The sequence below is a fragment of the Cetorhinus maximus genome, chromosome 9 (assembly GCF_964194155.1).
Source record: "Cetorhinus maximus chromosome 9, sCetMax3.hap1.1, whole genome shotgun sequence".
In the NCBI taxonomy this organism is placed as follows: Eukaryota; Metazoa; Chordata; class Chondrichthyes; order Lamniformes; family Cetorhinidae; genus Cetorhinus; species Cetorhinus maximus.
In genome coordinates, this window is record NC_135887.1 from 73,149,919 (window position 1) to 73,177,027 (window position 27,109).

General features: G+C 41.5%; 1 protein-coding gene across 4 annotated transcripts in view; it reads right to left on the reverse strand.

The window, feature by feature from the left end:
* The window catches only part of prdm11 (PR domain containing 11), a 159,628-nt gene that overhangs the window by 38,104 nt on the left and 94,415 nt on the right, over window positions 1-27,109 (reverse strand). The window contains exon 9 of one of the 4 annotated variants that reach the window (XM_078548856.1): window positions 11,975-12,197. The exons of the other annotated variants lie outside the window; for them this stretch is intronic. Within the exon in view, the coding sequence (XP_078404982.1) occupies window positions 11,975-12,197 (223 nt within the window). The remainder of the gene's footprint in view (window positions 1-11,974; window positions 12,198-27,109) is intronic. 4 annotated transcript variants of the gene reach the window in all.

Below are 27,109 nucleotides of genomic sequence, written 5' to 3' on the forward strand. Positions count from 1 at the left end.
GTGGTAGTAGGGGATAGTATAGTCAGAGGGATTGACATCGTTCTCTGCAGCAAAGAGCGTGAATCCAAACGGCTGTGTTGCCTGCCAGTGCCAGGGTGCGGGATGTTTGCTCGGGGCTGGAGAGGAACTTGGAGCGGGAGGGGGTGGATCCATGTGTCGTGGTCCATGTAAGTATCAACGACATAGGCAGGACAAAGAAGGAGGCTCTGTATAGTCGGTATGAGCTTCAAGGCACCAAATTACGAAACAGAACCTCAAACGTCATAATCTCTGGATTATTACCTGAGCCACGTGCAAATTGGCATAGGGAAAATCAAATTATGGAGATGAATGTGTGACTCAAAGACTGGTGTGGGAGAAGTGGGTTCCAGTTCATGGGGGACTGGCACCAGTACTGGGGAAAGTGGGATTAGTACCATTGGGATGGTCTACACCCGAACTGTGCTGGGGCTGGTGTTCTTGCAAGCCGCATAACTAGGGAAGTAGGGAGCGTTTTAAACTAAATAGTGGGGCAAGGGATCAAATTTGGGTTGATGTGGCAAATCAAAGAGCAGAGACAAAAGAAAAAGGTATTATTACGGGAAATGAAAAACAGACCGTGACAGGAAGGGATAGAGAGTACAAATCTAACAGGAAATCAACAGATGAAACTAGAGGTTATAAAAAGAAGAAAAGAATAAAACTAAAAGCTCTCTGTCTGAATGCACATAACATTCGAAACAAAGCAGATGAACTGAGTGCGCACATAGAAATAAATAATTATGATTTAATAGCCATTAGGGAGACATGACTGCAGGAGGACATTGATTGGGACGTGAATATTGAAGGGTACAGGATATTTTGGAAAGACAGGAAGTGAGGAGAAGGTGGAGGGTTGGCTCTGTTAATTAATGATATTAGCACAATAGAGAGGGATGACCTAAGTTCAGGAAACCAGGATGTGGAAATGGTTTGGGTAGAGATGAGAAATGGTAAAGGCAAGAAGTCACTTGTGGGAGTTGTGTACAGGCCCCCCAACAGTGACCACATGATAGGGTTGAGCATAAAGGAAGAAATAATTGGAGCTTGTCAGAAAGGCACAACAATAATCATGGGGGATTTTAATTTACATATAGGCTGGAAAAGTCAGATGGGCAACATAGGCTGGAAAAGTCAGATGGGCAAAGATAGCCTAGATGAGGAGTACATTCAATGTTTTTGGGATAGTTTCTTAGAACAGCATGTTCTGCAGCCAACCAGAGAGCAGGCTATGCTAGGTTTAATATTGTGCAATGAGATAAGAGTAATTAATGATCTCATAGTGAAGGTATCAGTGACCATTATATGATTGAATTTTACATTCAGTTTGAGGGAGAGAGGAGTGGGTCTGAGACTAAGTTTTTAAACTTAAATAAGGGCAATTACGATGGCATGAAAGCTGAGTTGGCTAAAGTGAATTCACAAATTAGGTTAAGGGATAGGTCAATAGAGATGCAGTGGCTAATATTTAAGGGGCTATTTCAGAATGCACAGAATAGATACATTCCAAAGATTAAGAAAAAGTCCAAGGGACGGACGCACCATCCGTGGTTAACCAGAAAGGTTAAAGATAGTATCAAATTTAAAGAAAAAGCAAATAATTGTGCAAAGACAATAGGAAGCCCAGAAGATTGGATCAAATATAAGGAACAGCAAGGAATGACTAAAAGACTAATAAGGAGGGAAAAATTAGAGTATGAGAGAAAGCTAGTCAGAAATATAAAAACAGATAGTAAGAATTTTTATAAATATTTAAAAAAGAAAAGAGTTAATAAAGTGAGCATTGGTCCTATAGAAAGTGAGTCTGGAGAATTGATTATGGAAAACAAGGAGATGGCAGATGAATTGAACAGATATTTTGCATCAGTTTTCACTATAGATGATACAAGTAACATCACAGAAGCAGCTATAAACCAGGAAATGGAAGTGGAGAAGGAAGTCAGGAAAATTACAGTCACCAGAGAAGTGGTACTGAGTGAATTGTTGGAGCTGCGGGCTGACAAGAGCCCGGGTCCTGATGGACTTATTCCTAGGGTCTTAAAAGATGTGCCTAGTGAAATAGTTGACGCATTGTTTTTAATTTTCCAAAACTCCCTAGATTTGGGAAGGTCCCATCAAATTGGAAGATAGCAAATGTAACTCCATTATTCAAAAAGGGAGAGAGAGACAGCAAACAGGAAACTACAGGTCAGTTAGCTTAACATCTGTCATAGGGAAAATGTTAGAAGCTATTATTAAAGTTATAGCAGGGCACTTGGATAAGCTCAAGGTCATCAGGCAGAGTCAAGTTGGTTTTGTGAAAAGGAAACAGTAAACAAATTAACCAACTTGTTGGAGTTCTTTGAGGAAGTAACATGTGCTGTGGATAAAGAGGAACCGATGGTTGTACTGTACTTAGATTTTCAGAAGGCATTTGATAAAGTGCCACATCAAAGGTTATTGCAGAAAATAAAAGCTCATTGTATAAGGGGTAACATATTGGCATGGATAGAAGATTGCTGGCCAATAGGAAGCAGAGAATAGGCATAAATGGGCCTTTTTCAGGTTAGCAAGATGTAACACGTGGCGTGCCACAGGGATCAGTGCTGGGACCTCAACTGTTTGCAATTTATATAAATGATTGGATGAAGGGGTTGAAGGGGTGGTTGCCAAATGTGCTGATGGCAGAGAGATTATGAAGAGGACATGTTACTGGACAGTTATGGACAGAGGACAGTTATGAAGAGGACATAAGGAGGCTAAAAAAAGATATAGATAGGTTAGGTGTGTGGGCACAGATCTGGCAGATGGAGTATAATATAGGAAAATGTAAAATTGTCCATTTTGGAAGGAAGGATAAAAAAGCAGATCTAAATGGTGAGAGATTACAGAACTCTGGGGTGCAGAGGGATCTGAGCATCATAGTGCATGAATCACAAAAGGCGAGTATGCAAGTACAGCAAGTAATTAGGAAAGCTAATAGAATGTTATCACTTATTGCGAGGGGAATTGAATACAAAATTAGGGAGGTTATGCTTCAGTTGTACAGGGCAATAGTGAGACCACATTTGGAGTACAGTGTACAGTACTGGTCACCTTATTTAAGAAAGGAAACAAATGCATTGGAAGAAGTTCAGAGAAGGTTTACCAGATGAATACCTGGAATGGGCGGGTTGTTTTATTAGGAAAGGTTGGACAGACTAGGCTTGTAACCGCTGGAGTTTAGGAGAGTAAGATTAGAAAACTGCCAATGTAATGCCCTTATTCAAAAAGGGAGGGAGACAAAAAAAAAAACAGGTAACTATAGGCCAATTAGCTCAACATCTGTCATTGAGAAAATGTTAGAGTCTATTATAAAGGATGTAATAGCAGGGCATTTAGAAATGCATAACATAATCAAGCAGAGTCAGCATGACTTCATAAGGGGAAATCATGCCTGACAAATTTATTGGAATTCTTTGAGGAGTTAACAAGCAGGATAGATAAAGGGGAACCAGTAGATGTAATATATTTGGATTTCCAAAGGCGTTCGATAAGGTACCGCACATAAGGCTACTTAATAAGGTAAGAGCTCATGGTGCTGGGGGTAGTATATTAGCCTGGGTAGAGGATTGGCTAACTAATAGAAGACAGGGAGTTAGGATAAGGGGGTCATTTTCAGGATGGCAACCTGTAACTAGTGGAGTGCCACAATTATTTACAATATATTTTAATGGCTTAGATGAGGGAAGCGAATGTACTATCGCCAAGTTTGCGGATGACAAAAATAGGTGGGAAGGCAAGTGGTGAGGATGACACAAAAGAGTCTACAAAGGGATATAGATGGGTTAAGTGAATGGGCAAAAACTTGGCAGATGGAATATAATGTGGGAAAATGTGAGGTTATGCATTTTGGCAAGAAGAATAGAGGAGCTGAATATTCTTTACATGGAGAAAGACTGCAGTAAGGTACGGCACAGAGGGATTTGGGAGTCCTCGTGCATGAATCCCAAAAAGCTAACATACAAGTTCAGCAGGTAATGGGGAAGGCAAATGGAATGTTGGCCTTTATTTCAAAGGGAATGGAATATAAAAATAGGGAAGTCTTGCTAAAACTATACAAGGCACTAGTTAGACCATACCTAGAAAACTGTGAACAGTTTTGGTCCCCTTATCTGATATATATATATATATATATATATATATTGGCAGATATATTGGCATTGGAGGCAGTCCAGAGAAGGTTCACTAGGCAGATCCTGGGTATGGAGCGATTTTCTTATGAGAAGAGGTTGAGTCGGTTGGGCCTATACTCATTGGAGTTTAGAAGAATGAGAGGTGTCCTTATTGAACCATATAAGATTCTTAGGGGGCTTGACAGGGTAGATGCTGAGAGGTTGTTTCCCCTTGTGGGAGAGTCTAGCATCAGAGGGCATTATCTCAGAGTAAGGGGTCACCCATTTAAGACAAGGATGAGGAGGAATTTCTTCTCTCAGAGGGTAGTCAATCTGTGGAATTCTTTACCGCAGAGTGCTGTAGAGGCTGGGTCATTAAGTATATTCAAGGCTGAGATAGACAGGTTTTTAATCAATAAGGGAATCAAGGGTTATGTGGAAAAGGCTGGAAAGTGGAGTTGAGGATTATCAGATCAGCCATGATTTCACTGAATGGCAGAGCAGACTCAATGGGCCAAATGGCCCTCTTCTGCTGCCTACTTCTGCTCCTACATTCTATGATCTTATTGTAAGAGGTGACTTGATTGAAACATATATGTTCCTGAGGGGTCTTGACAGGGTGGATGTGGAGAGGATGTTTTCTCTTGTGGAAGAATCCAGAACTAAGGGTCACTGTTTAAAAATAAGGGGCTGCCCATTTAAAACAAAGATGAGACGAATTATTTTCACTCAGAGGGTTGAGAGTCTTTGGAACTCTCTTCTTGAAAAGGTGGCTCAATGGAATCTATCTCTGATCCCTGTTTTTGTCCCTGTCTGGGGGTTTCTTCTGGAACCTCTTTCTGCGCTACTCTCTTGTTTATCCCTGTCCCCTTCCCCCGTGTCCTGCTCCCTGGGACACCTTCTTCTGGTTCCAGGTCACCTGACCTGCTTTTTACACATTTGACTTCTGTGTGCAGGGCCAGTTCCCAGCCTAAAGAACGTAAAGAGAACAACTGCGGGTGTGTGGCCATTTCCCGGCCAGCATATGCACAGAAGGTCCCAAGCTCCGACCGCAGATTTAAAAGTAAGGTAAGTATTCACGTTTTGTCACAGTTGTCAGCTGCATGTGAAAACTAATGCTGCGTTTTCAGGTGTGTTGTCAAGGGACAGCACATAGATAAGAAATAGGAGGGACCCAAGGGTAGCTCCTTGGGGGACACCAAAGGCAACAGTGCAGGAGTGGGAAAAGAAGCCATGAGTCAAGACTTATTGTGGCATCAAGGTGCCCTAGCAAAACGGAAGTCAATGGGAGTCAGGGGGGAAGTTCTCTGCTGGTTGGAGTCATACCTAGCACAAAGGAAGATGGTTGTGGTTGTTGGAGGTAATCATCTCAGTTCCAGGACATCACTGCAGGAGTTCCTCAGGGTAGTGTCCTAGGCCCAACCATCTTCAGCTGCTTCATCAAATGACCTTCCCTCCTTCTTAAGATCAGAAGTGGGGATGTTCGCTGATGATTGCACAACATTCAGCACCATTCGCGACTCCTCAAATACTGAGGCAGTCCATGTCCAAATGCAGCAAGCCCTGGACAATATCCAGGTTTGGGCTGACAAGTGGCAAGTAATATTCATGCCACACAAGTGCCAGGCAATGACCATCTCCAACAAGAGAGAATCTAACTTCACCCCTTGACATTCAATGGCATCACCATCGCTGAATCCCCCACTATCAACATCCTGGGGGGGGGTTACCATTGACCAGAAACTGAACTGGGCTAGCCACATAAATACTGTGGCTACAAGAGCAGGTCAGAGGCCAGGAATCCTAACTTCTGACTCCCCAAAGCCTATCCACCATCTACAAGGCTCAAGTCTGGAGTGTGATGGAATAATCTCCACTTGCCTGGATGAATGCAGCTCCCACAACACTCAAGAAACTTGACACCATTCAGGACAAAGTAGCCCACTTGATTGGCACCACATCCACAAACATTCACTCCCTCCAACACTAACAAACAGTGTGTACCATCTACAAGATGCACTGCAGAAACTCTCCAAGGCTCCTTCGACAGCATCTTCCAAACCCATGACCGCTACCATCTAGAAGGACAAGGGCAGCAGATACATGGGAACACCACCAACTGGAAGTTCCCCTCCAAATCACTCACCATCCTGACTTGGAAATATATCGCCGTTCCTTCACTGTCGCTGGGTCAAAATCTTGGAACTCCCTTCCTAATAGTACTGTGGATGTACCTACACCACAGGGACTGGAGCGGTTCAAGAAGGCAGCTCACCACCGCCTTCTCAAGGGCAATTAGGGATGGGCAATATATGCTGGCCCAGCCAGCAACACCCACATCCAGTAAATGAATAGAAAAAAACACACAATGCTAAAATTATCACCATAGAGTTCTTAAAATTTGTAGGTGTTATAATAAGTGGTAACTGAAACTGAAACAATCACAACATTTAAGGTGGAATCGCATGAAAACTTGAAAAAGAAAAATATTAAAGGTTAAGGGAAAGAGCAGAAAATGGGAGAAAAGTACACAACTTCGATGTGGAGCTAGCACTAGTACAAGCAAGATGCAACAAAAGGCCTCCTCCTTGTGTTGAAATTTGACTCTTAAGACTCTTATCATTCACACCACATGATTAGTCTTATTTTGCACTCTCTTAATTTTGAATTAAGTCAATCTTCTATGGCATATTGATTAGCTAAGGAGCATTCAAAGTTCATAACTTTCTAGACATAATACTGACTGCTTTAGTGTATGGACTCCTGCTTAAAAGGGACAGGGAAATACTACTGGTGGAAGGGCTACAGAGGTAAATCAAGGTACAGGTATGGCATAAAAGTCTGAGGGACAACATACAAATGGGAAGCAGGGTCAATGACATTTCAGGGGGACACACTGAGAAAAAGATAGTTAAATAAATCAGTGATGAAAAGAATTCTAATAAAAACAATTTCACTGTTGTACAATAAAAAGAGTTATTACAATTCAATTAACTTTCATTCTTACCTTTGGGTGGCAAATAAGGTCCTTTTAGTATGTATTCATTCACAGGATGTGGGGGCTACTGGCTAGGCCAGCAATTGTTGCCCTTCACAAGTTGATGGCGAATACAAGTGAGTGGCTTGCTATGCCATTTCAGAGGGATGTTATGAGTTGACCACATTGCTGTGGGTCTGGAGTCACTTGCAGGCTAGAATGGGTAAGGACCAATGTTTTCTCTAAGCTGCAATGGGTGTGCAGCTGTATATAAATATAGAATGTACCATGTAGAGAACAAACTAGTAGCATGGAGTACAGCTCAAAGAGCACTGCTAAAGAGAGTACTGGACTTGGGAATTTGGTGATTGAGGGAAGTCAGCACATTGAGAGAAGTGCTGTTCTAGTCTTTTATAGTACAAAGAGTGGTCCAAGAGAGAGAGCAAGAGACATTGAGACCTGAAGTCCAGAAGCATTAATAAGGTAGGTAGGTAAGTGATTGATTGGTGAGTTGCAAGGCTACTTTTTTCTCTAATCTGGATTAGGAATTTAAAGTAGTTCTGGTAAGATATTAGTACTGCATTAAATTTATAGCTTAACTAGTTAAACTACTTAATATAACTACAAATTATAATTGAATGGTATTTCTAAACTTGAAACCCTGATTAGATAAATAAAATACAATAAAAATTGATGAGCTAACGTCTAAACTTCGGACGCTTCGATGCATCAGGAAGAGGGAAAGTTACCTGGACACTTTGTTCCAGGAGACAGTCAGAATCCTTAGGTTAGATAAATCAGATTTAGTTTGTGGTCTGGGAAAGGAGGGTGAGAGTGTAAGAGAGGTAGATATGGGGATCCAGAAGGTACTGGAGGAGCCTCAGCCCTTGCACTCGTCCAAATGGTTAGATGTTCTTGCATCCTGTGTGGGTGAGAGCAGGGACAGCAGGGAGGATGAACAAACTGGACACAGCCCTGGGGTACAGGGTGGGGAGTTAAAAAGAAATGTAGTAGTAATAGGGGACAATATAGTTAGGGCGATAGATTATGTTCTCTGCAGCTGTGAGTGTGAGTCCCGAAGGATGTGCTGCTTGCCTGGTGCTAGGGTTAAGGACATCTTCTCATGGCTGGAGAGGATTGAGTTGTGATGATCCACATGGATGCCAATGACATAGGTAAACATAGAAAGAAGTTATTCTAAGGGAGTAAGAGCAGCTAGGGGCTAAAACAAAAAGCAGAACCACAAAGGTAATAATCTCAGAATTACCACCCAAACCACGAGCAAATTAGGATAGGGTAAATAAAGTCAGAGAGTTGAATTACAAGCCTCAGAGACTGGCGTGGGAGAAATACGTTTTGATTCATGAGGCACCAGTACTTGGGAAAGAGTGAGTTGTACTGTTGGGAAGGCCTTCCCTTGAACTGTATTAGGAACTGTACTAGTCCTGGCGACTCATATGACTATGGCTAGAGAAAGGGCTTTGAACTAAATAGTGGGGGGAGGGTTCACATGAGAGGAGATTTATAAGGTTAATAAGAAGGGATAAGGCAACAGTGCAGAGCAGCGATGGTTAATGATAACCAGAATATGACAGGAAGTGACAAAGCATATAAACATAAAAGTACAACAGCAAATAGGGTCAGAGTAGGGAAAAATAGCAAAAAGACAGCAGATAAGCAAAGGCAGGCATTTAAGGAGAGATTTCAAAACTCTTGACAAAGATAAATTCCATTGGAAAAGAAAGAATCCACAAGATGGATGCACCATCCATGGCTAACTAAGGAAATTAAGAAAGGTAACAAACTAAAAGAAATGGTGTACAATGCTGCGAAGATTAGCAGTAGGCTAGAAGATTGGGAAAATTTTACAAATCAGCTAAGAATGACTTAAAAAAATGGAAAAATTAGAATATGAGAGTAAACGAGCAAGAAATATAAATGCAGACAGTAAGAGCTTCTACAAGTATATAAAAAGGAAGAGAGTAACTAAAGTAAACATTGGTCCCTTTGAGGATAAGCCTGAGGAATTAATAATGGGAAACGAAGAAATGGCAGACTTTGGACAAGCATTTTATATGTCTTCAAAAGACACAAAAAGCATTCCAAGAATAGTCAAAAAAATCAAGAGGCATAAAAGAGGGAGGAACTTAAAACAATCATTGTCACTAGAGAAAAAATAAAAATTAATGGAACTAAGGGCTGACAAGTCCCCTGAACCTGATGCTTTGTATCCTAGGGTCTTAAAATAAGAAGCTGCAGAGATAGTGAATGCGTTGGTTGTAATCTTCCAAAATTCCCTAGATTCTGAGTCCCAGTGGATTGGAAAACCGCAAATGTAAGACTTCTATTCAGGAAGGGGGAGGCAGAAAGCAGGAAATAGAGGCTAATTAGCCTAGCATCTGTCATGGGGAATTATTAAGGAAGTAGAAGCAGGACCTTTTAAAAAAAAATACAAACAAGCAGAGTTAACATGGTTTTATGAGAGGGAAGTTGCGTTTGACAAATTTATTAGAGTTCTTTTGAGGATGGAAAAAGCAGAGTGGATAAAGGAGAACAGGAGGTTTGCAAGTTAGGATGGTAGGAAAATTTTAGAGAGCATAATATGAAATTAAATTAGTTGGCACTTGGAAAAATATGGGTTAATAAATGACAGACACCACGAATTTACTGAAGGCAAGTCGTGTTTATATTATTTAATTTATTTCAGTAAAGCCTCCCTCTTTAGACTTCCTTTCTAACTTAATTAAAGAAATCAGAGGGATAAAGAAAAAATATTAGAATATATTAGCAGATAACATAAAAGAGAACCCAAAAGTCATTTATAAACATATAAATAAAAAAAAAGGTTTGTCAAAGGAAGGCTAGGACCAAAGAGCAAAAAGGAGATCTTCTCACGGAAGCAGAAGAAAAAAAATGAGTACTTTGCATCTTTCTTCACTAAAGAATAGGCTATTGTCAATGTCACAGTAAAGGATAAAAACAAATAAACAGGAGCCATTTAAAAGGTTGTCAAGGCTCAGAGTAGAAAAATTATTTGGTCCAAAAGGAATGCATCCTAGGTTATAGGTAAGTAAAAGTGGTGATAACTGAGGCTCTGGCCATAATCTCCAATACTCCTTGGGAGCATTGCCAGAGAAATGCAGGTTTGCAAATGTTAGGATGGCGGGAAAAAAATTAGAAAGCATAATCTGAAACAGAATTAATTGGCACTTGGAAAATTTTGGGTTAATAAATGACAGCCACCACGAATTGGTTGAAGACAAATCGTGTTTGACTAACCTGGTTGAGTTTTTTGATGAATTAATACAAAGGATTAATGTTGTAGGCATGGACATGCAAAAGGCATTTGATAAAGTACCACATAATAGACTTGTTAGTAAGCTTGAAGCCCATGGGATTGAAAGGACAGTGGCAGTGTGCATACAAAATTGGCTAACAGGAAGCAGAGAACAGTGGTGTAGGGTTGTTTTTCAGAGTGGAGGGAAGTATATGGTGATGTCCCCCAGAGGTTGGTATTAGGATTATTGTTCTTTTTGGTAAACAATAATGGTCTGGACTTGGGTAGATAGGACATAATTTTAAAGCTTACAAATGACATGAAACTCAGAAATATAAAGAAAGATGTAGTATATTTGGATTCCCAAAAGGCATTCAGTAAGGTGCTACATAAAAAGTTACTGCACAAGAGCTCACAATTCTGGGGGTAATATATGAGCATGGATAGAGGGTTGAGTGACTAACAGGAAACAGATGGTTGGGATAAATGGGTAATTTTCAGGTTGGTAAACTGTAACTAGTGCAGTGTAACAGGGATCAGTGCTGGGGCCTCAACTATTTATAATCTATATTAATGATTTGGATGAATGGACTGAGTGTATAGCAGCCAAATTTGATGATGATAGAAAGTCGGCCAGAAAGTAAATTGTGAGGAGGATCCAAAGAGACATACAAAGGGATACAGATTGGTTAAGTGAGTGGGAAAATATTTGGCAAATGGAATATAATGTGGTTAACATGAGGTTTTCCACTTTGCCAGGAACAATAGAAAAGCAAAATAATATCTAAATGGGGAGAAACTGCAGAACGCTGTAGTTCAGAGGGATCTGGGGTTCTCCTTACCATGCAGGTACAGCAAGGAAGGCAAATGGAATGTTAGTTTTTATTGCAAGGGGTATTGAGTCTTGCTACAACTGCTTGGTGTGACTGCACCATAACTACTATGTACAGTTTTGGTCTCCTTATTTAAGGAGGGATATACTTGCATTGAAGGCAGTTCACAGAAGGTTCACTAGGCTGATTCCTGGGATGAAGCAGTTGTCTTATGAGGAAAGGTTGAGCAAGTTGGACCTATAACTTATTAGAGTTTAAAAGAATGAGAGGTGATCTTATTGAAACATGTAAGATCCTAAGGGGGGCATAACAGGCTACAAGCTGAGAGGATGTTTATCCTCATAGGGGAATCTAGAGCTAGGGGCCACAGTTTCAAAATAACGGGTCTTTTAAGATGGAGATGAGGAGGAATTTATTCTCTCTGAGGGTCGTTAGTCTTTGGCATCGACTACCCCAGAGAGTAGCATAGGCTGGGTCATTGAATATATTCAAGGCTGAGTTGGACAGTTTTTTGATCTTCAAGGGAGTCAAGGGTTTTTGGGGCCAAGATCGGGTTCGGGCACTTGCAGATCAAGTGCAGCCCAGGCTCGGTTCAAACTAAAACATCTATGCTGCTTTTTTGTGACTTCTTTGCAAAGTTGTAGTTATGGCCATGACTGAAACTTTAAATGAACAATTGCAGCTTAACATTATCCTCACAGATGTTATCACTTGAAAAAAACTCAGTGTTGCATACCTTTGATTGCATCCACAACATCTGGATCAAGAGCTGGTCTGGACATGTTGAATCCACTGTTTTTTCCTTTGCCTCGAGCACAGTGTGAAGCCAGATGCTGCTCAGTATAAAAGTATTCTAGCAGTGCTCTTGTTAGTTTGCTGGGGTCACTCCTCTCAGCAGGACTGATGGAATTTAAGTTAAGGCAGCAGACTGAAATCCCAGAGCCAGGTTGCACTCCTTCCTTTTAAATATAAGCAACAAGAAACATTATAGAACAGTGTCTTTAAAATACTTCCATGCACTTGACTACAGAACCCCAACCAGGCCCTATGTTAACCTAAACTCCAAACAATTTACTTCTGTTAACATGCAAACTAAACAACTGTACTTGTTTGATAAAGAAACAAATTAGCCACTGACATAAAGTTTTGCCGTGCTAACATAATGTGCCAAGTTGTGCATTTACCACTGTGATCTCCCAAATAGCTAGATCCTCGTTTAGGTGGCCGGTTGGTAGGGGAGTGGGGGCTGAAAAGAGGGTAAATGCTGCATCAGAAAGGACAGGAAAAGTCACAAGAAGCCTTATTAATGGATGAGTAAAATACAGAAAAGTCTGAGGCCAGGGCACATAATGCCTGTTCATTGTCTTATACCCTAATTTATGTGCAGCTGCAGGACATTCTGAAGGGAGAGGTCGTGGTTCATATCAGTACCAATGACATAGGTAAAAAGAGGGATGAGGTCCTGCAAGCAGAATATAGGGAGCTAGGAAATAAATTAAAAAGCAGCACCTCAAAGGTAGTAATCTCAGGATTACTCCCAGTGCCACATGCCAGTGAGATCAGGAATAGGAGAATAGACCAGATGCGTGACTGGAGAGATGGGGCAGGAGGGAAGGATTTAGATTCCTGAGGCATTGGGACCAACTCTGGAGAAGATGGGACCTGTACAAGCTGGACGGGTTGCACCCCAGCAGGACTGGGACTAATGTCCTCACGGGGATACTTGCTAGTACTGTGGGGGAGGGTTTAAACTAGAGTGGCGGGGGATGGGAATTTGAGTGGGGAGACACAAGAAGGGAAACAAAGATAGAAATGAAAGACAGAAAAGTAAAAAGCAAAAGTGGAAGGCAGAGGAAACAGGGGCTAGCAGCAAGTAGGGCCATCGTACAAAAAAAATGTGTAAAAAGACAAGTCTAAAGGCACTGTATCTGAATGCACGGAATATTCGCAATATGGTAGATGAATTAACAGTGCAAATAGATGTAAGCGGGTATGATATGCTTGCAATTACAGAGACATGGTGGCAGGGTGACCAAGGCTGGGAACTGAATATCCAAGGGTATTCAATATTTAGGAAGGACAGGCAAAAAGGAAAAGGAGGTGGCGTGGAATTGTTAGTTTAGGATGAAATCAGTGCAATAGTGAGAGAGGATATTGGCTCAGAAAATCTACATGTAGAATTAGTTTGGGTGGAGCTAAGAAGCAACAAGGGGCAGAAAACATTAGTGTGAGCTGTCTATAGGCCTCCAATCAGTAGTGGTAAGATAGGGTGTGGCATTAAACAGGAAATTAGGGACGCATGTAACAAGGGTGCTACAGTAATCATGGGTGACTTTAATCTACATACAGGGAAGAATTTTCTCCCCGTCGGACGGACTGGTCGGGAATGGGCGCGGAGCTGATCGCCACTCGCGAACAGCTGTGCGCTGCCATTTTACGTGGGCGGGCCAGTTAAGGCCCGCCCAGTGTGATGCGCACCCAGAAGTGCTCATCGCTACCTGTGTGGGTGGGGGGAGGAGGGAGAGTCAGGGCCTGCGCTCTTTGGCACATGCGCGCGAAAGAGCGCAGAAATCTCCCTGAGGCAACTCTTTGCCTCAGGGAAATTAATTTCATTATGAAACATTGAAAAAAAGAAAAAATAAAATTATGCAGACATGTCCCCTCATGTGACAATGTAACATGAGCTTGGACATGTTTATAAATTTTGATAAAAATTTTTATTTCATTAATAAATCTTTCATGAAACCTCATCGCGCCCGTGGATGAGGTTTCATGAAAAATGCGAAGGCTGTCTGGGCTCTTCGCCTGCCCGCAAACCTGAAGGTTGGACGGGCAGCCTTTACAAGTACTTTAACTAGTTTATTAATGGCCTTAACAGGCCTTTAACAGTTCAGCGGGCGCATAGCCGACTCTGGTGCGTGCCCACCGAACTAAAGATGGGAATGACGCGCGGTGATATCGGGACGCATGCCCGACATCACTGCGCATCATTTTATACATCAGCGTGTGGGGCCCACCCCCACATGCTGAACAGAAGATTTTGCCCATAGACTGGACAAACCAAATTAGCAATAATACTGTGGCGGATGAATTCCTGGAGTGTGTACGAGATGGTTTTTTTAGACCAGTACGTCTAGGAACCAACTAGGGAACAGGCTATCCTAGATTTGATATTGTGCAATGAGAAGGGGTTAGTTAATAATCTTGTTGTGCGAGGTCTTTTAGGGAACAGTGGCCTTACCATAATAGAATTCCTCCTGAAATTGGAAAGTGAAGTAGTCCAGTCCGAAACAAGGATCCTAAATCTAATCAAAGGAAGCTATGAAGGTGTGAGGTGTGAATTGGCTAAGATAGACTGGGGAAATTCATTAAAAGATGGATAAGGCAATGGCTAATAATTAAGGAACGAATGTATGCATTGCAGCGGTTATATATTTCTTTCTGGCGCAAAATCACAACAGGAAAAGTGGCCCAACCATGGCTAACAAAAGAAATTAAGGATAATGTTTGATCCAAAGAGGAGTCATATAAAGTTGCTAGAAAAAGTAGCAAGCCAGAGGATTGGAAGCAGTTTAGAATTCAACAAAGGAAGACCAAGAGATCGATTAAGAGGGGAAAAATAGAGTATGAGAGTAAACTTGCAAGGAACATAAAAGAGGACTGTAAAAGCTTCTATAAGTATGTAAGAAGAAAAAGATTGGTGAAGACAAAGGTAGGCCCCTTACAGTGAAACGGGAGAATTTATAATAGAGAACAAGGGAATGGTAGAGCAATTAAACAACTACTTTATTTCGGTCTTCATGGAGGAAGACGCAAATAACTTCCCAGAAATACTCGTGAATCAAGAGTCTAGTGAGAAGGAAGAATTGAAGAAAATTAGTATTACTAAAAAAAAGTTCTGGAGAAATTAATGGGACTGAGAGCCGTTAAATCCCTAGGGCCTGATAATCTACATCCCGGGGTACTAAAGGAGGTGGCCATGGAAGTAGTGGATGCGTTGGTTGTCATCTTCCAAAATTCTGTATATTCTGGAAGAGTCCCGGCAGATTGGAGGAAGGCAAATGCAACCCCACTATTTAAAAAAGGAGGGAGAAAACAGCAAATTACAGACCAGTTAGCCTAACATCAATGGTAGGGAAAATGCTAGAGTCTATTATGAAGGATGTGATAACAGGACACTTAGAAAATATCAATGGGATTAGACAAAGTCAACACAGATTTATGAAAGGGAAATCATGTTTGACAATCCAACTGGAGTTTTTTTGAGGATGCAACTAGCAGAATAGATAAAGGCGAGCCAGAGGATATGGCGTATTTGGATTTTCAGAAAGCTTTTGATAAAGTCCCACATAAGAGGTTAGTGTGCAAAAGTCAAAGCGCATGAGATTGGGGGTAATATATTGGCATGGATTGATAATTGATTAGCTGACAGCAAACAGAAAGTAGGAATAAATGGGTCTTTTTTGGAATGGCAGGCGGTACTAGTGGGGTACCACAGGGATCAGTGCTTGGGCCTCAGCTATTCGCAATATACATCAATGATTTGGATGAGGGAGCCAAATGTAATATCTCCAAGTTTGCTGATGACACAAAACTAGGTGGGAATGTGAGTGGTGAGGAGGATGTTAAGAGGCTTCAAGGCGATTTAGACAAGTTGAGTGAGTGGGCAAATACATGGCAGATGCAGTAACGTGGATAAATGTGAAGTTATCCACTTTGGCAGAGTATTATTTAAATGGTGATAGATTGGGAAATGTTGATGCACAAAGGGACCTGGGTGTCCTTGTACACCAATCACTGAAAGCAAGCATGCAGGTGTAGCAAGCAGTTAAGGCGGCAAATGGTATGTTGGCCTTCATTGAAAGAGGACTTGAGTACAGGAGCAAGGATGTCTTACTGCAGCTATACAGGGCCTTGGTGAGACCATACCTACAGTATTGTGTGTAGTTTTGGTCTCTTACCTAAGGTAGGATACACTTGCCATAGAGGGAGTGCAGCAAAGGTTCACCAGACTGATTCCTGGGATGGCAGGATTGTTGTATGAGGAGAGATTGGGCTGACTAGGCCTGTATTCACTGGAGTTTAGAAGAATAAGAGGGCATCTCATTGAAATATATAAAATTCTGACAGGGTTGGACAGACTGGATGCAGGGATGATGTTTCCTCTGGCTGGGGGAGTCTAGAACAAGGGGCCACAATCTCAGGATACGGGGTAGGCCATTTAGGACTGAGATGAGGAGAAACTTCTTCGCTCAGAGGGTGGCGAACCTGTGGAATTCTCTACCACAGAGGGCTGTGGAGGCCAAGTTACTGGATAAATTTAAGAAGGTAATAGATAGATTTCTAGATTCTAAAGGGGTCAAGGGGTATGGGGAGAGAGTGGGAATATGGCATAGAGATAGAGGGTCAGCCATGATCATGTTGAATGGCAGAGCAGGCTCGAAGGGCCGAATGACCTACTCCTGTTTTTATTTTCTATGTTTCTATACTATGTAATAGTTGGGTTCTTTTGTGTCAAATTTTACACATTTCTACTGCAGGCCAGATTTTGCAGTATTAGACAATTACACTTATGAAAGATTTCTGCATGTGTGTGAAACTTACATATGCATAGTCAATACAAAGTCACACTTATGGCTTTGTCAGTCTTTCTAAAGTTGACAAATTGTCAGGACAAGCTAAGTACAGGTGACTAGCAATGCTCAAAATGCCAAGTCTAAAGCAATGGACTCAACCAGCAGCAACACTGCTTACATTTATTGCTATTAATTCATAGTGATAATTAGTACATAATGATACATAGCAAAGCCTCCACCAAGGGGTGTCTTGATACCTTCAAAGGCACTAGGTCACTGCATTTTGTGTAAAGGCATTCCCTCCAATAACGCTCTTGCCATAGGCAACCCCACAGATAACTGGGCATTAGTTGGGGAAGATGCAAGATGTTAAGGTCCTAAATTAGGGAAGAATCTAACCTTCAATATTTAGAGAAAAACAAAACAAAAATTAGCACTTTGAGATAAAAATCATCTCTAGTATCATAGGTTTGGAAACTGTGCTTTAAATTTAAGTTATAATAGCAAACTTCTTAAAAGTGATGACACCAACATATCTCAATACGATTTTAATAATACTCAAAAGATTTAAAATATTGAATCTTCAACATTATTGTAAATGGCTTGTTCTATTGATAATGTCATAAGTTGAGGGCAGTTCAGCCATTTTTAAAGTGTGACAGAAACAATGAAATTGAAAATACAAAGTCAGAAATTTGAACTCATTAGATTTAAGGAAGAATCCAAGAAAAGTCATGGATGAAAAATGGCCAAACAGTCTATCAAAGCTCATTCCTCTGGAAAACAGATGAGTTGCCAGAATTTCAAAAGTGTTTTAATGGGGCCAAAATACTCCTTTGAACAAGTTTTTTTACATTTTCTGCCCTAAAAGACAAGTTATTACAAATGTTTATCAGTTCAGAAAACTTGTTCCTCCAGATATTTGTTTTAAATTAACTTTCATTAAGCTCTATTTATGCCCTGTGGCCCTAATTTTCTCGTTTATTTTTAAGGAATATTTATATTATTTACTTTATTTCAATAAAGCCTCCCCTTAATACTTCCTTTCTAACTTAAGTATCTCTATTATTCAATTACAGCTCACCATCAATACACTTTGAGCAGCCTAGTTACATTTTTCTGTATCTTTCCAATACATGTATATTAGGTTTTGACTTAAGTCACCAAACTGAACATCATACTTTCACCACAATTTTGGAACCCTTGGATTTATATTACTTTCTACCAATTATTACCATGTCTCCAGGGTTTTTGTTGTAAAGACTCAACACCCACAATAAAGAACCTGAAGATCTTGTTACTTAACCCAGATAGAAAACACCGCACCGTATAGAACCAAGCTGAACACAAAAAATACAGATGAGAACTGAAAAAGGAAACCAGAAGGATAAAGAAAAAAATATTAGAATATATTAGCAGATAACATAAAAGGGAACTCAAAAGTATTTTATAAACATATAAATAAAAAAAAAAAGGTCATTCAAAGGAAGGCTAGGACCAAAGAGCAAAAAGGAGATCTTCTCACGGAAGGCAGAAGACACAAATTAGTACTTTGCATCTGTCTTCACTAAAGAACAGGCTGTTGCCAATGTCACAGTAAAGAAAGAGGTATGAGAGAAATTAATTAGGATAAAAACAAATAAATAGGAGCCATTTAAAAGGTTGTCAATGCTCAGAGTAGAAAAATTATTTGGTCTAAAAGCAATGCATCCTAGGTTATAGGTAAGTAAAAGTGGTGATAACTGAGGCTCTGGCTGTAATCTCCAATCCTCCTTGGGAGCATTGCCAGAGAAATGCAGGTTTGCAAATGTTAGGATAATAGGAAAAAATTAGAAAGCATAATGAGAAACAGAATTAATTGGTACTTGGAAAATTATGGGTTAATAAATGACAGCCACCCATGAGTTGGTTGAAGGCAAATTGTGTTTGACTAATTTGGTTAAGTTCTTTGATGAAGCAATAGAAAGGGTTAATGTATATATGGACATGCAAAAGGCATTTGACAAAGTACCACATAATAGACTTGTTAGTAAGATTGAAGCCCATGGTCAAAGGGACAGAAAGCAGAGAGTAGTGATGAAGGGTTATAGACTCATAGGTGTTTACAGCACAGAAGGAGGCCATTCGGTCCATTGTGTCCATGTCGGTCAACAAAGATCTGACAACACTAATCCCATTATCCAGCGTTTGGCCCATAGCCATGGAGGCTATGGCAACGCAAGTGAATATATAAATACTTCTTAAATGTTACGAGAGATTCTGACTCAACCACCCTTTCAAGCAGTGAGTTCCAGACTCCCACCACCCTCTGGGTGAAAATATTTCTCTTCAACTCCCCTCTTAGCCTTCTACCTCTTACCTTAAATCTATGCCCCCCTGGTTATTGACCCCTCTACTAATGGAAAAAGTGCCTTCCTATCCACCCTATCTATGTCCCTCATAATCTTATACACCTCTATCAGGTCCCCTCTCAACCTTCGCTGCTCCAAAAAAAACAACCCCAGCCTATCCAATCTTTCCTCAAAGCTCAGACCTCCAGCCCAGGCAGCATCCTGGTAAATCTTCTCTGCACCTTCTCCAGCGCAATCACATCCTTCCTATAATGTGGTAACCAGGACTGCATGCTGTACTCCAGTTGTGGCTAACCAGCGTTTTATACAGTTCTAGCATAACCTCCCTGTTCTATGCCTCGGCTAATAAAGGCAAGTATCCCACATGCCTTCTTAGCCACCTTATCTACATGCCTTGCTGCCCTCAGGGATCTGTGGATATGCACACCAAGGTCCCTCTGATCTTCAGTACTTTCCAGGGTCCTACCCTTCATAGTGTTATCCCTTGCCTTGTTAGCCCTCCCCAAGTGCGTTACCTCACACTTTTCTGGGTTGAATTCCATTTTCCACTGCTCTGCCCACCTGACCAGTCCATTGGTATCTTCCTGCAGTTTACAGCTATCCTCCTCACTATTTACCGCCCTACCAATTTTCGTGTCATCCGCGAACTTCTTGTTTTTCAGAGTGGAGGGGAGTGTTTGGTGATGTTGGCCAGGGGTTGGTATTAGGATCATTGTTCTTTTTGGTTTCCAATAATGGTCTGGACTTGGGTAGATAGGCCATAATTTTAAAGTTTACAGATGACACGAAACTCAGAAATATAGTAAAGAGTGAAGCAGATTTAAACTTAATTTAGGAGGACATAAGCTGGTGAAATGGATGGATACAGCAGATAAAATTAAACATAGAGAAGTGTGAAATGATGCTGTTTGGTAGGAAGAATGAGGAGAGGCAATACAAGCTAAGTGGTGCAATTTTAAAGGTGGGGTGCAAGAACAGAGAGATCTGGGGGTGTTTGTGCACAAATCTGTGAAGGTGGCAGGACTGATTCACAAAGCAGTTAATAAAGCATATGGGGTCCTAGGCTTTAAATAGGGGCCACAGACTACAAAGTATGCTAAATCTATATAAAACACTAATTCAGCTCAACTGAGTACTGTAATAAATTCTGGGCACCACACTTTAGGAAGGACATTCAGACTTTGGAGAGAGTACAGAAGAGATACGAAAATGGATTCAAGGATGGGGAACGAGTTATACGGACAGACTGGAGAAACTGGGGTTACTGTCCTTAGAACAGAGGAGGTTAGGAGGAGATTTGATAGAGATGATAAAACCATGATGACTAAGGGTTGATAACTAGAAGACACAGATTTAAGGTGATTAGCAAAAAGAACCATAGATGGCATGAGGAGATGCCATTTACGCAACAAATGGAATGTATTTGGAACGTACTACTAATAGACTGGTGGAAATAGATTCAATAGTAGCCCAAAAAGGAATTGGATAAATACTTGAAGACAAAAAATGCAGGGACATGGAGAAACAACAAATAGGACAAATGGCCTCCTGTGCTCTACTATTCTATGAAATAGGCAGACACGTCAGAGATGAAATTTAACAGAAAGGGTGAAGTGATTCATTTTGGTAGGAAGAATGAGGAATATAATCTAAGGTATAATTTTAAACAGGGTGCAAAAACAGATAGACCTGGTGATGTACAAACACAAATCTCTAAAGTGGTAGGACAAGTTGAGAAAGATGTTAAAAGCATACTGAATCATTGGCTTTATAAACAAAGTGCAACAGTATGGAACTTTTCCTAAAACTCTTATTAATTACTGGTTTGGCCTCAGTTGGCCGTATTGTGGCCAATTCTGGGCACCACGTGTTTGGAGGATTTCAAGACTTTGGAGAGGATGCAGAGGAGATTTATTAGAATGGTACCAAAGATATCGGACTTCAGTTGCGTGAACGGGCTAGAGAAGCTGGGGCTCTTCTTGCTAGCACAGAGGAGCTTCAGAGATTTAATAGAGGTGCTCAAAACCTTGAAAAGTTTGATAGGGTAAATAAGAAACTTCCAGCGGCAGAGAGGTTGATAACTGGAGGACACAGGTTTAACATAATTTGAAAAAAAAAGAGAGATTGAATGAGGAATGCAAAATTCATTTATCAATCCATATTTTTCCAAGTGCCAATTAATTTTGACTCTGATTGTCATCTCTAAAATTTTTCTCACCGCCATTATCAGCTGGACTGGCCCATACTTGTTCAAGTTTCCCCATTTTTGAACAAATTTTGTAACATTTGCAACACTTCCATTCTCTGGCACCACTCCTGTATCAAAAGGGAATTGAAAGATTGTGGCCTCAGCAATTTGCCACCCACCCAAGGAAGTTTAAGGGGAGATTTAATAGAGGTGTTCAAAATCTAGAAAGGTTATGATGGAGTAAATAGAGAACCGTATCCAGTGGTAGAAAGGGTGGGTAACCAGAAGACACAGAAGAACCAGAGGTGAGAGAAGGACTTTTTTTTGTTCATTCATGGGATGTAAGCGTTGCTGGCTAGGCCAGCAATTATTGCCCGTCTCTAATTGCCCTTGAGAAGGTGACAGTGTGCTGCCTTCTTGAACCATTGCAGTCCATATGTTGTAGGAACACCCACAGTGCTGTTAGGGAGGGAGTTCTAGGTTTTTGACCCAGCGACTGTGAAGGAACGGCGATATATTTCCAAGTCAAGATGGTGTGTGACTTGGAGGGAAACTTGCAGGTGGTGATATTCCCATGCATCTGCTGCCCTTGTCTTTTGAGGTGGTAGAGGTCACGGGTTTGGAAGGTGCTGTCAAAAGTGCTGTTTTTATATAAACACTGAGTTATTATGATCTACAATGCACTAACAATTTCAAAACAGAATTCAATAAATGCTTTAAGGGGAAAAGTTTGCAGGGCTCTGGGGAAAGGGCAATGTTAGTTATCAATGTTAGGAACTATCTAATTAGATAGTTCCTTCAAAGAACCAACACATATGATGGGCTGAATGGCCTCCCTCTGAGTTTTACAATTCAATGATTATCTAAACTCTATTTTTATTTAATGCATTTAGTAGAAATAATCTAAAGCAACTTTTCCAATCTAGTAGTGTTCCTGATTCTTGATATGTAGGCCTTGATTTGTCAGCAGCACTATGGAACATGAATATACATGATTGAAGGACCAGTGGAGAGCTGGTACAGAACTTTAACAAAACAGGCCTGCTCACAATGGGGGAGCTGCAGTGGATCATAAAGCCAATTGTTGCATCAGCAGCCTTTGGAGTGGCTAAAATAAAAGCAAAAAGCTGCGGATGCTTTGGAGTGGCTGTTTAAATCAGCCACAACATTAACATCCTGCCTCTGGGTTTCCTGATTAACCACAGAGTGTGGGTATGACAACCTGCATCTTTCAATGAAAGGATCTCTATTTAAAGGGAGCCTAGAGGGAGGCAGAATGGCTGCATCTGGACATTCTGGAAGCAAAGCAATGGAAGCAAAACATGAAAAGACTGCTCCCAGTTCTCTGACTCTTTCTTGGAGGTAATGCTGGAGGCAGTGAGAGCCTGAAGAGACGTGTTATTTCACACTGACAGGAAGAAGTTGACAGCCATGACTTGAAGTCTCTGACGCAGTCAGCAGCAGAAGCGCAGTCCCTAGAACATGGATGCAGTGGTGCAGGGGGTCCATTGACCTCCTAAGGGCAGGGAAGGTAAGTAAGATACCACTTTCAGGTGTCAAAGCCAACTCTCCAACTTCCTCAACATTTTCCTGTACAGCACTCCTCAGAAAAACACAGCATACAGCTCCAATCGTTCCTCTCTCTCTCTCTCTCTCTCTCTCTCGAGGCACCTCCTCACAACCAACACCCACACATACTCTCATCATAATGCCCTCTTGCGCCCATGTGATTCCATCCCCTCCACATATTCCATTTCTTATATTCATAACTCTCTGCAGGAAAAGAGAATGCTCAAATCCAGGGAGAGGCAGAGAACCAGGGGTGGCCCTGCAATCATGGCTACCCTAACTGCTGCAGAGGAGGAAATGCTGGGTATTGGCAGGGAGGCATAGTCCATAGGCGATGGAGAACTGGGGCTGTCCCACATACTGGGAGAAAGAATTAGTTATCACACTGCCAGCTGGCACATTACAGGCAATCATTGAACTGCTTTCACCTCTAACTGAAATATCAAGATCTGCACAATGTAGATTTTGAACCCTTTCCATGTCAATTCAAATTCACATCTTTCATCTCCATCAGGTCCTTCAAGGGTGACAGAGGAGCTGGAGCAGGAGGGGGCAGATGAGTCTTCAGAAGGAGGCGCGTACTGAGGGAGCACCATCACAGGGCTCATGCACACACCCCGACTAGCACAGAAACGCACTCCTAAGCGAGGGAGATAGCTAGGTCATCACATGGTTGACTGCCAACATCACATCAGAACCTGGCAACTGACCCGAGCAGTGAAGCCCCAGGTTTCAAACTTCCAAGCAAAATCTGGAAACCCTCAACTGCTTGAGGATAGGCCAGGGAAGATATGGTCACTCACTCCATAGGTGGAACATAAGGAATAGCTCAAATTGTGATGGTGACCACACAAGTCAGACCACATACTGAACTTCTGCCCTGAGAGTTCCAATCTTGGTGGCATCACAACCATTCACAGTGTGTCAGATGAAGCCACTGAATGAATTGTTGACCTTGACATCAAACTTTTAACTGCTTCTCCAGCCATACAAATAATACATGGTGAGCTGCACATCACTTGTGAGTAGCAGCAGGAGCTGGAGGCACACACAGTAGTGGAGAGATCCAATGTAGGGCCAAGGACACTCCAAGCTCTACTCAGCAATGCTGAACCTCGGGGATCATCCACGAAGAGGACAATTCTGGAGCAGCAATGGGAAATGTGTGTAATTCTGTCAGCATTTCCAGAGGCACTGCACAGCCTTGGACAGAGATTGAAGAAGTCCATCTCTACCGTAAGTGCCATGATGCCTCAGGTATTTGCGTTGATGTCCACCTCTATGAAATGAGTGGTCACCTGCATGGAGAATCCCAAGTGGCAGGCAACTGAGTGTATTCTGCCCTCACCAATGGCTGCCTACTTTAAACAGGATGGAGGAAAGCCTTGCCTTTTCAATTTAATGCCTCACTGAACTGATGCAAAGTGCTTTACATCTTTTGGATACCAGGGAAGTGCAGATGGACCATGATGGGGGAGGCAGGAAAAGGACAAATGGAAGTGGAGACTTGTCTCAGGATGCTCCCACTTCACTTCTTACCCCTCTCCCCAGGCAGTGCTCCACATGTTGTCTCCTGCTCTAATGACCAAGTCTAACCCTAACATAGGGGCAGGTGGGGCAGTCTTTGAAAGGTCCCTCAAGGGCTCCTAAACTCAGAGGGTGTCTGCCACTGGCATCTCAGCTGTCAGAGCTGGAGAATGAGCCTGCTAAAGCCATAGGGTGGTGCTAAGTTGTGATAATTGAAAGTGGAAGAGGAAGACTTCTTAGTTGCACAAGGGGATTTACTAGAGTGTTTTAACAATGTTAATGTCATTCTGTCTGTGGAAATTTAAATGAATTGAGCACTTTATTTTAAATCTCCATTGTCCTGTCATCTATTGTTGCATTTCAAATTCCAAATGGACATTAATCTTCAGGAGAATAGTATGATCACAGCATCATAGAGCCATAACGACACAGAAGTATGTCATTTGGCTCCATCGAGTCCAAGCCTCTGTGGAACAATCCAGTCAGTTCCATTTCTCCGCTCAAATCCCATAGACCTAAAGTTTATTTCCCTCAAGTACCTATCCAATTGCCTTTTGGAATCATTGAACATCTCCGTTTCCATCACCTTTGTAGGCAGCGAGTTCTAGGTCATTACCAATCACTGTGTAAAAAAGTTCTTCCTCACATCTCCTCTGTATCTCTTGCCAAAAATCTTAAAAGTGTGTCCCCTAGTACTTGTATCATCAGCTAATGGGAATGGCTTTTCTTTGTCTACCTTATCCAAACCTGTCATAATCTTATACACCCCCATCAGATCTCCCCTGAACCTCTTATATGCTCCAAGAAGAATAATCCCAACTTCTCCAATCTATTCTTGTAGCTAAGTTCCTTCATCTCTGGAACAATCCAAGTAAAACTTCTCTGCACCCTCTCAAGTACCTTCACATCCTTCCTAAGGTTTGGTGACCAGAACTGGATGCAATATACCATTTGCGGCATAACCAGAGCTTTATAAGGGTTCAGTATGACTTTTCTGCTTTTGTACTCAATACCTCTATTTATTAAGACTACAATCCTATGTACTTTGTTAACTAGTCTCTCTATAGGGAGATGCAATCGCATCGTGGTATTGTTGCTGGACTAGTAATCTAGAGACCCAGGGTAACGCTCTGGGGACCCAGGTTTGAATTCTGCCACGGCAGATAAAAATCTGAAATTTAAAGTCTGATGATGAAACCATTGTCGATTGTTGTAAAAACCCATCTGGTTCACTAATGTCCCTTTAGGGAAGGAAATCTGCTGTCCTTACCGGGTCTGGCCTACACGTGACTCCAGACCCACAGCAATGTGGTTGACCCTTAAATGCCCTCTGAACCAGGACAATTAGGGGTGGGCAATAAATGCTGGCGTGGCCAGCAATGCCCACATCCCATGAATTAATAAAAAAAAATGTCCTGCCACCTTCAAAGATCAATGCCATAGGTCCCTCTGTCCCTGCACACTCCCTTCTGCCAAAAATGTATCACATCACACACCTTGGTCTTAAATTCCATCTGCCACTTGTCTGCCCATTCTGCTAGCCTATGTCCTATTGTAGTTGATTGGTAACATTCATCCTCACTGTCTGCCACACCTCCAACAGCAATTTTAAAAATTTTACTCTGTATTCCAAAATTCAAATAATTTATTTCTATGAAAGTAGGCGGTTCTTGCACTGATCATTGGGGAATACTACTGTCTACCATCCTCTAGCCTGAAAAATAACCATTTACTATGACTCGCTATTTCCTGTCTTTAAACATTTTTTTTAATGCAAGCTGACAATGACTCTCCTATTCCATGAGCCCCAGTTTTGTTAACCAGCCTTTTATGTGGCACTTCATTAAAAGCGTTCTTAAAATCTATACAGCCCTGCATTTTCTTCATCAGTGAGACAAGATTGAACCAGCCAAAAAATTGTGACTTGTTTCCTTATTTATCCCTTCATATTACATTCAGATGGCTGTTATGCAGCCATTCACACCTTATCTGGACACATTTTTTGTTTCTTTACTATACCCATTACGACTCTTTGGCTTTTTCACCATGAAATCTTTAGTTATTTAATCTCTCCTGCCCTCCACCCTATCACAGCCCGACCGTGCTGATCTTTCTGGCCCTCCCCCTTCCACTGGCTTAAAACCTACTATACTTCTATCTTAATATATAAGCAAAAGACTGGGTGATCACTTTGTGGAACACCTTTGCTCAGTCCGCAAGACCTTCCTGTCGCATGCCATTTCAACTCATCATCTTGTTCTCATGCCTACATGTCCATCCTTGGCCTGCTACAATGTTCCTGTGAAGCCCAACGCAAACTGGAAGAACAGCACCTCATTTTCCGATTAGGCACCTTACAGCCTTCCAAACTTAACATCAAGTCCAACAACTTCAGACCATGAACTTTCTTCTCCATCTTGACCCCTTTTCTTAATCCAATTTTTATTTATTTATTTTTATTTATTTTAAATCTTATTCTTTTATTTCTTCATTTTTTAATATCCTTTTCCCCCAACCAACACCCCTTCCCCCCACAGGGCCATCTGTCACTTGTTTCTATGTTGTGCTTTCACTGAGCGCTGACCCTTGTTCTGCTATTAACACGTTCTGCTATCTTACCTTTATGCCACTTTCAGCACCTTCTTTACTCTTTACCACTA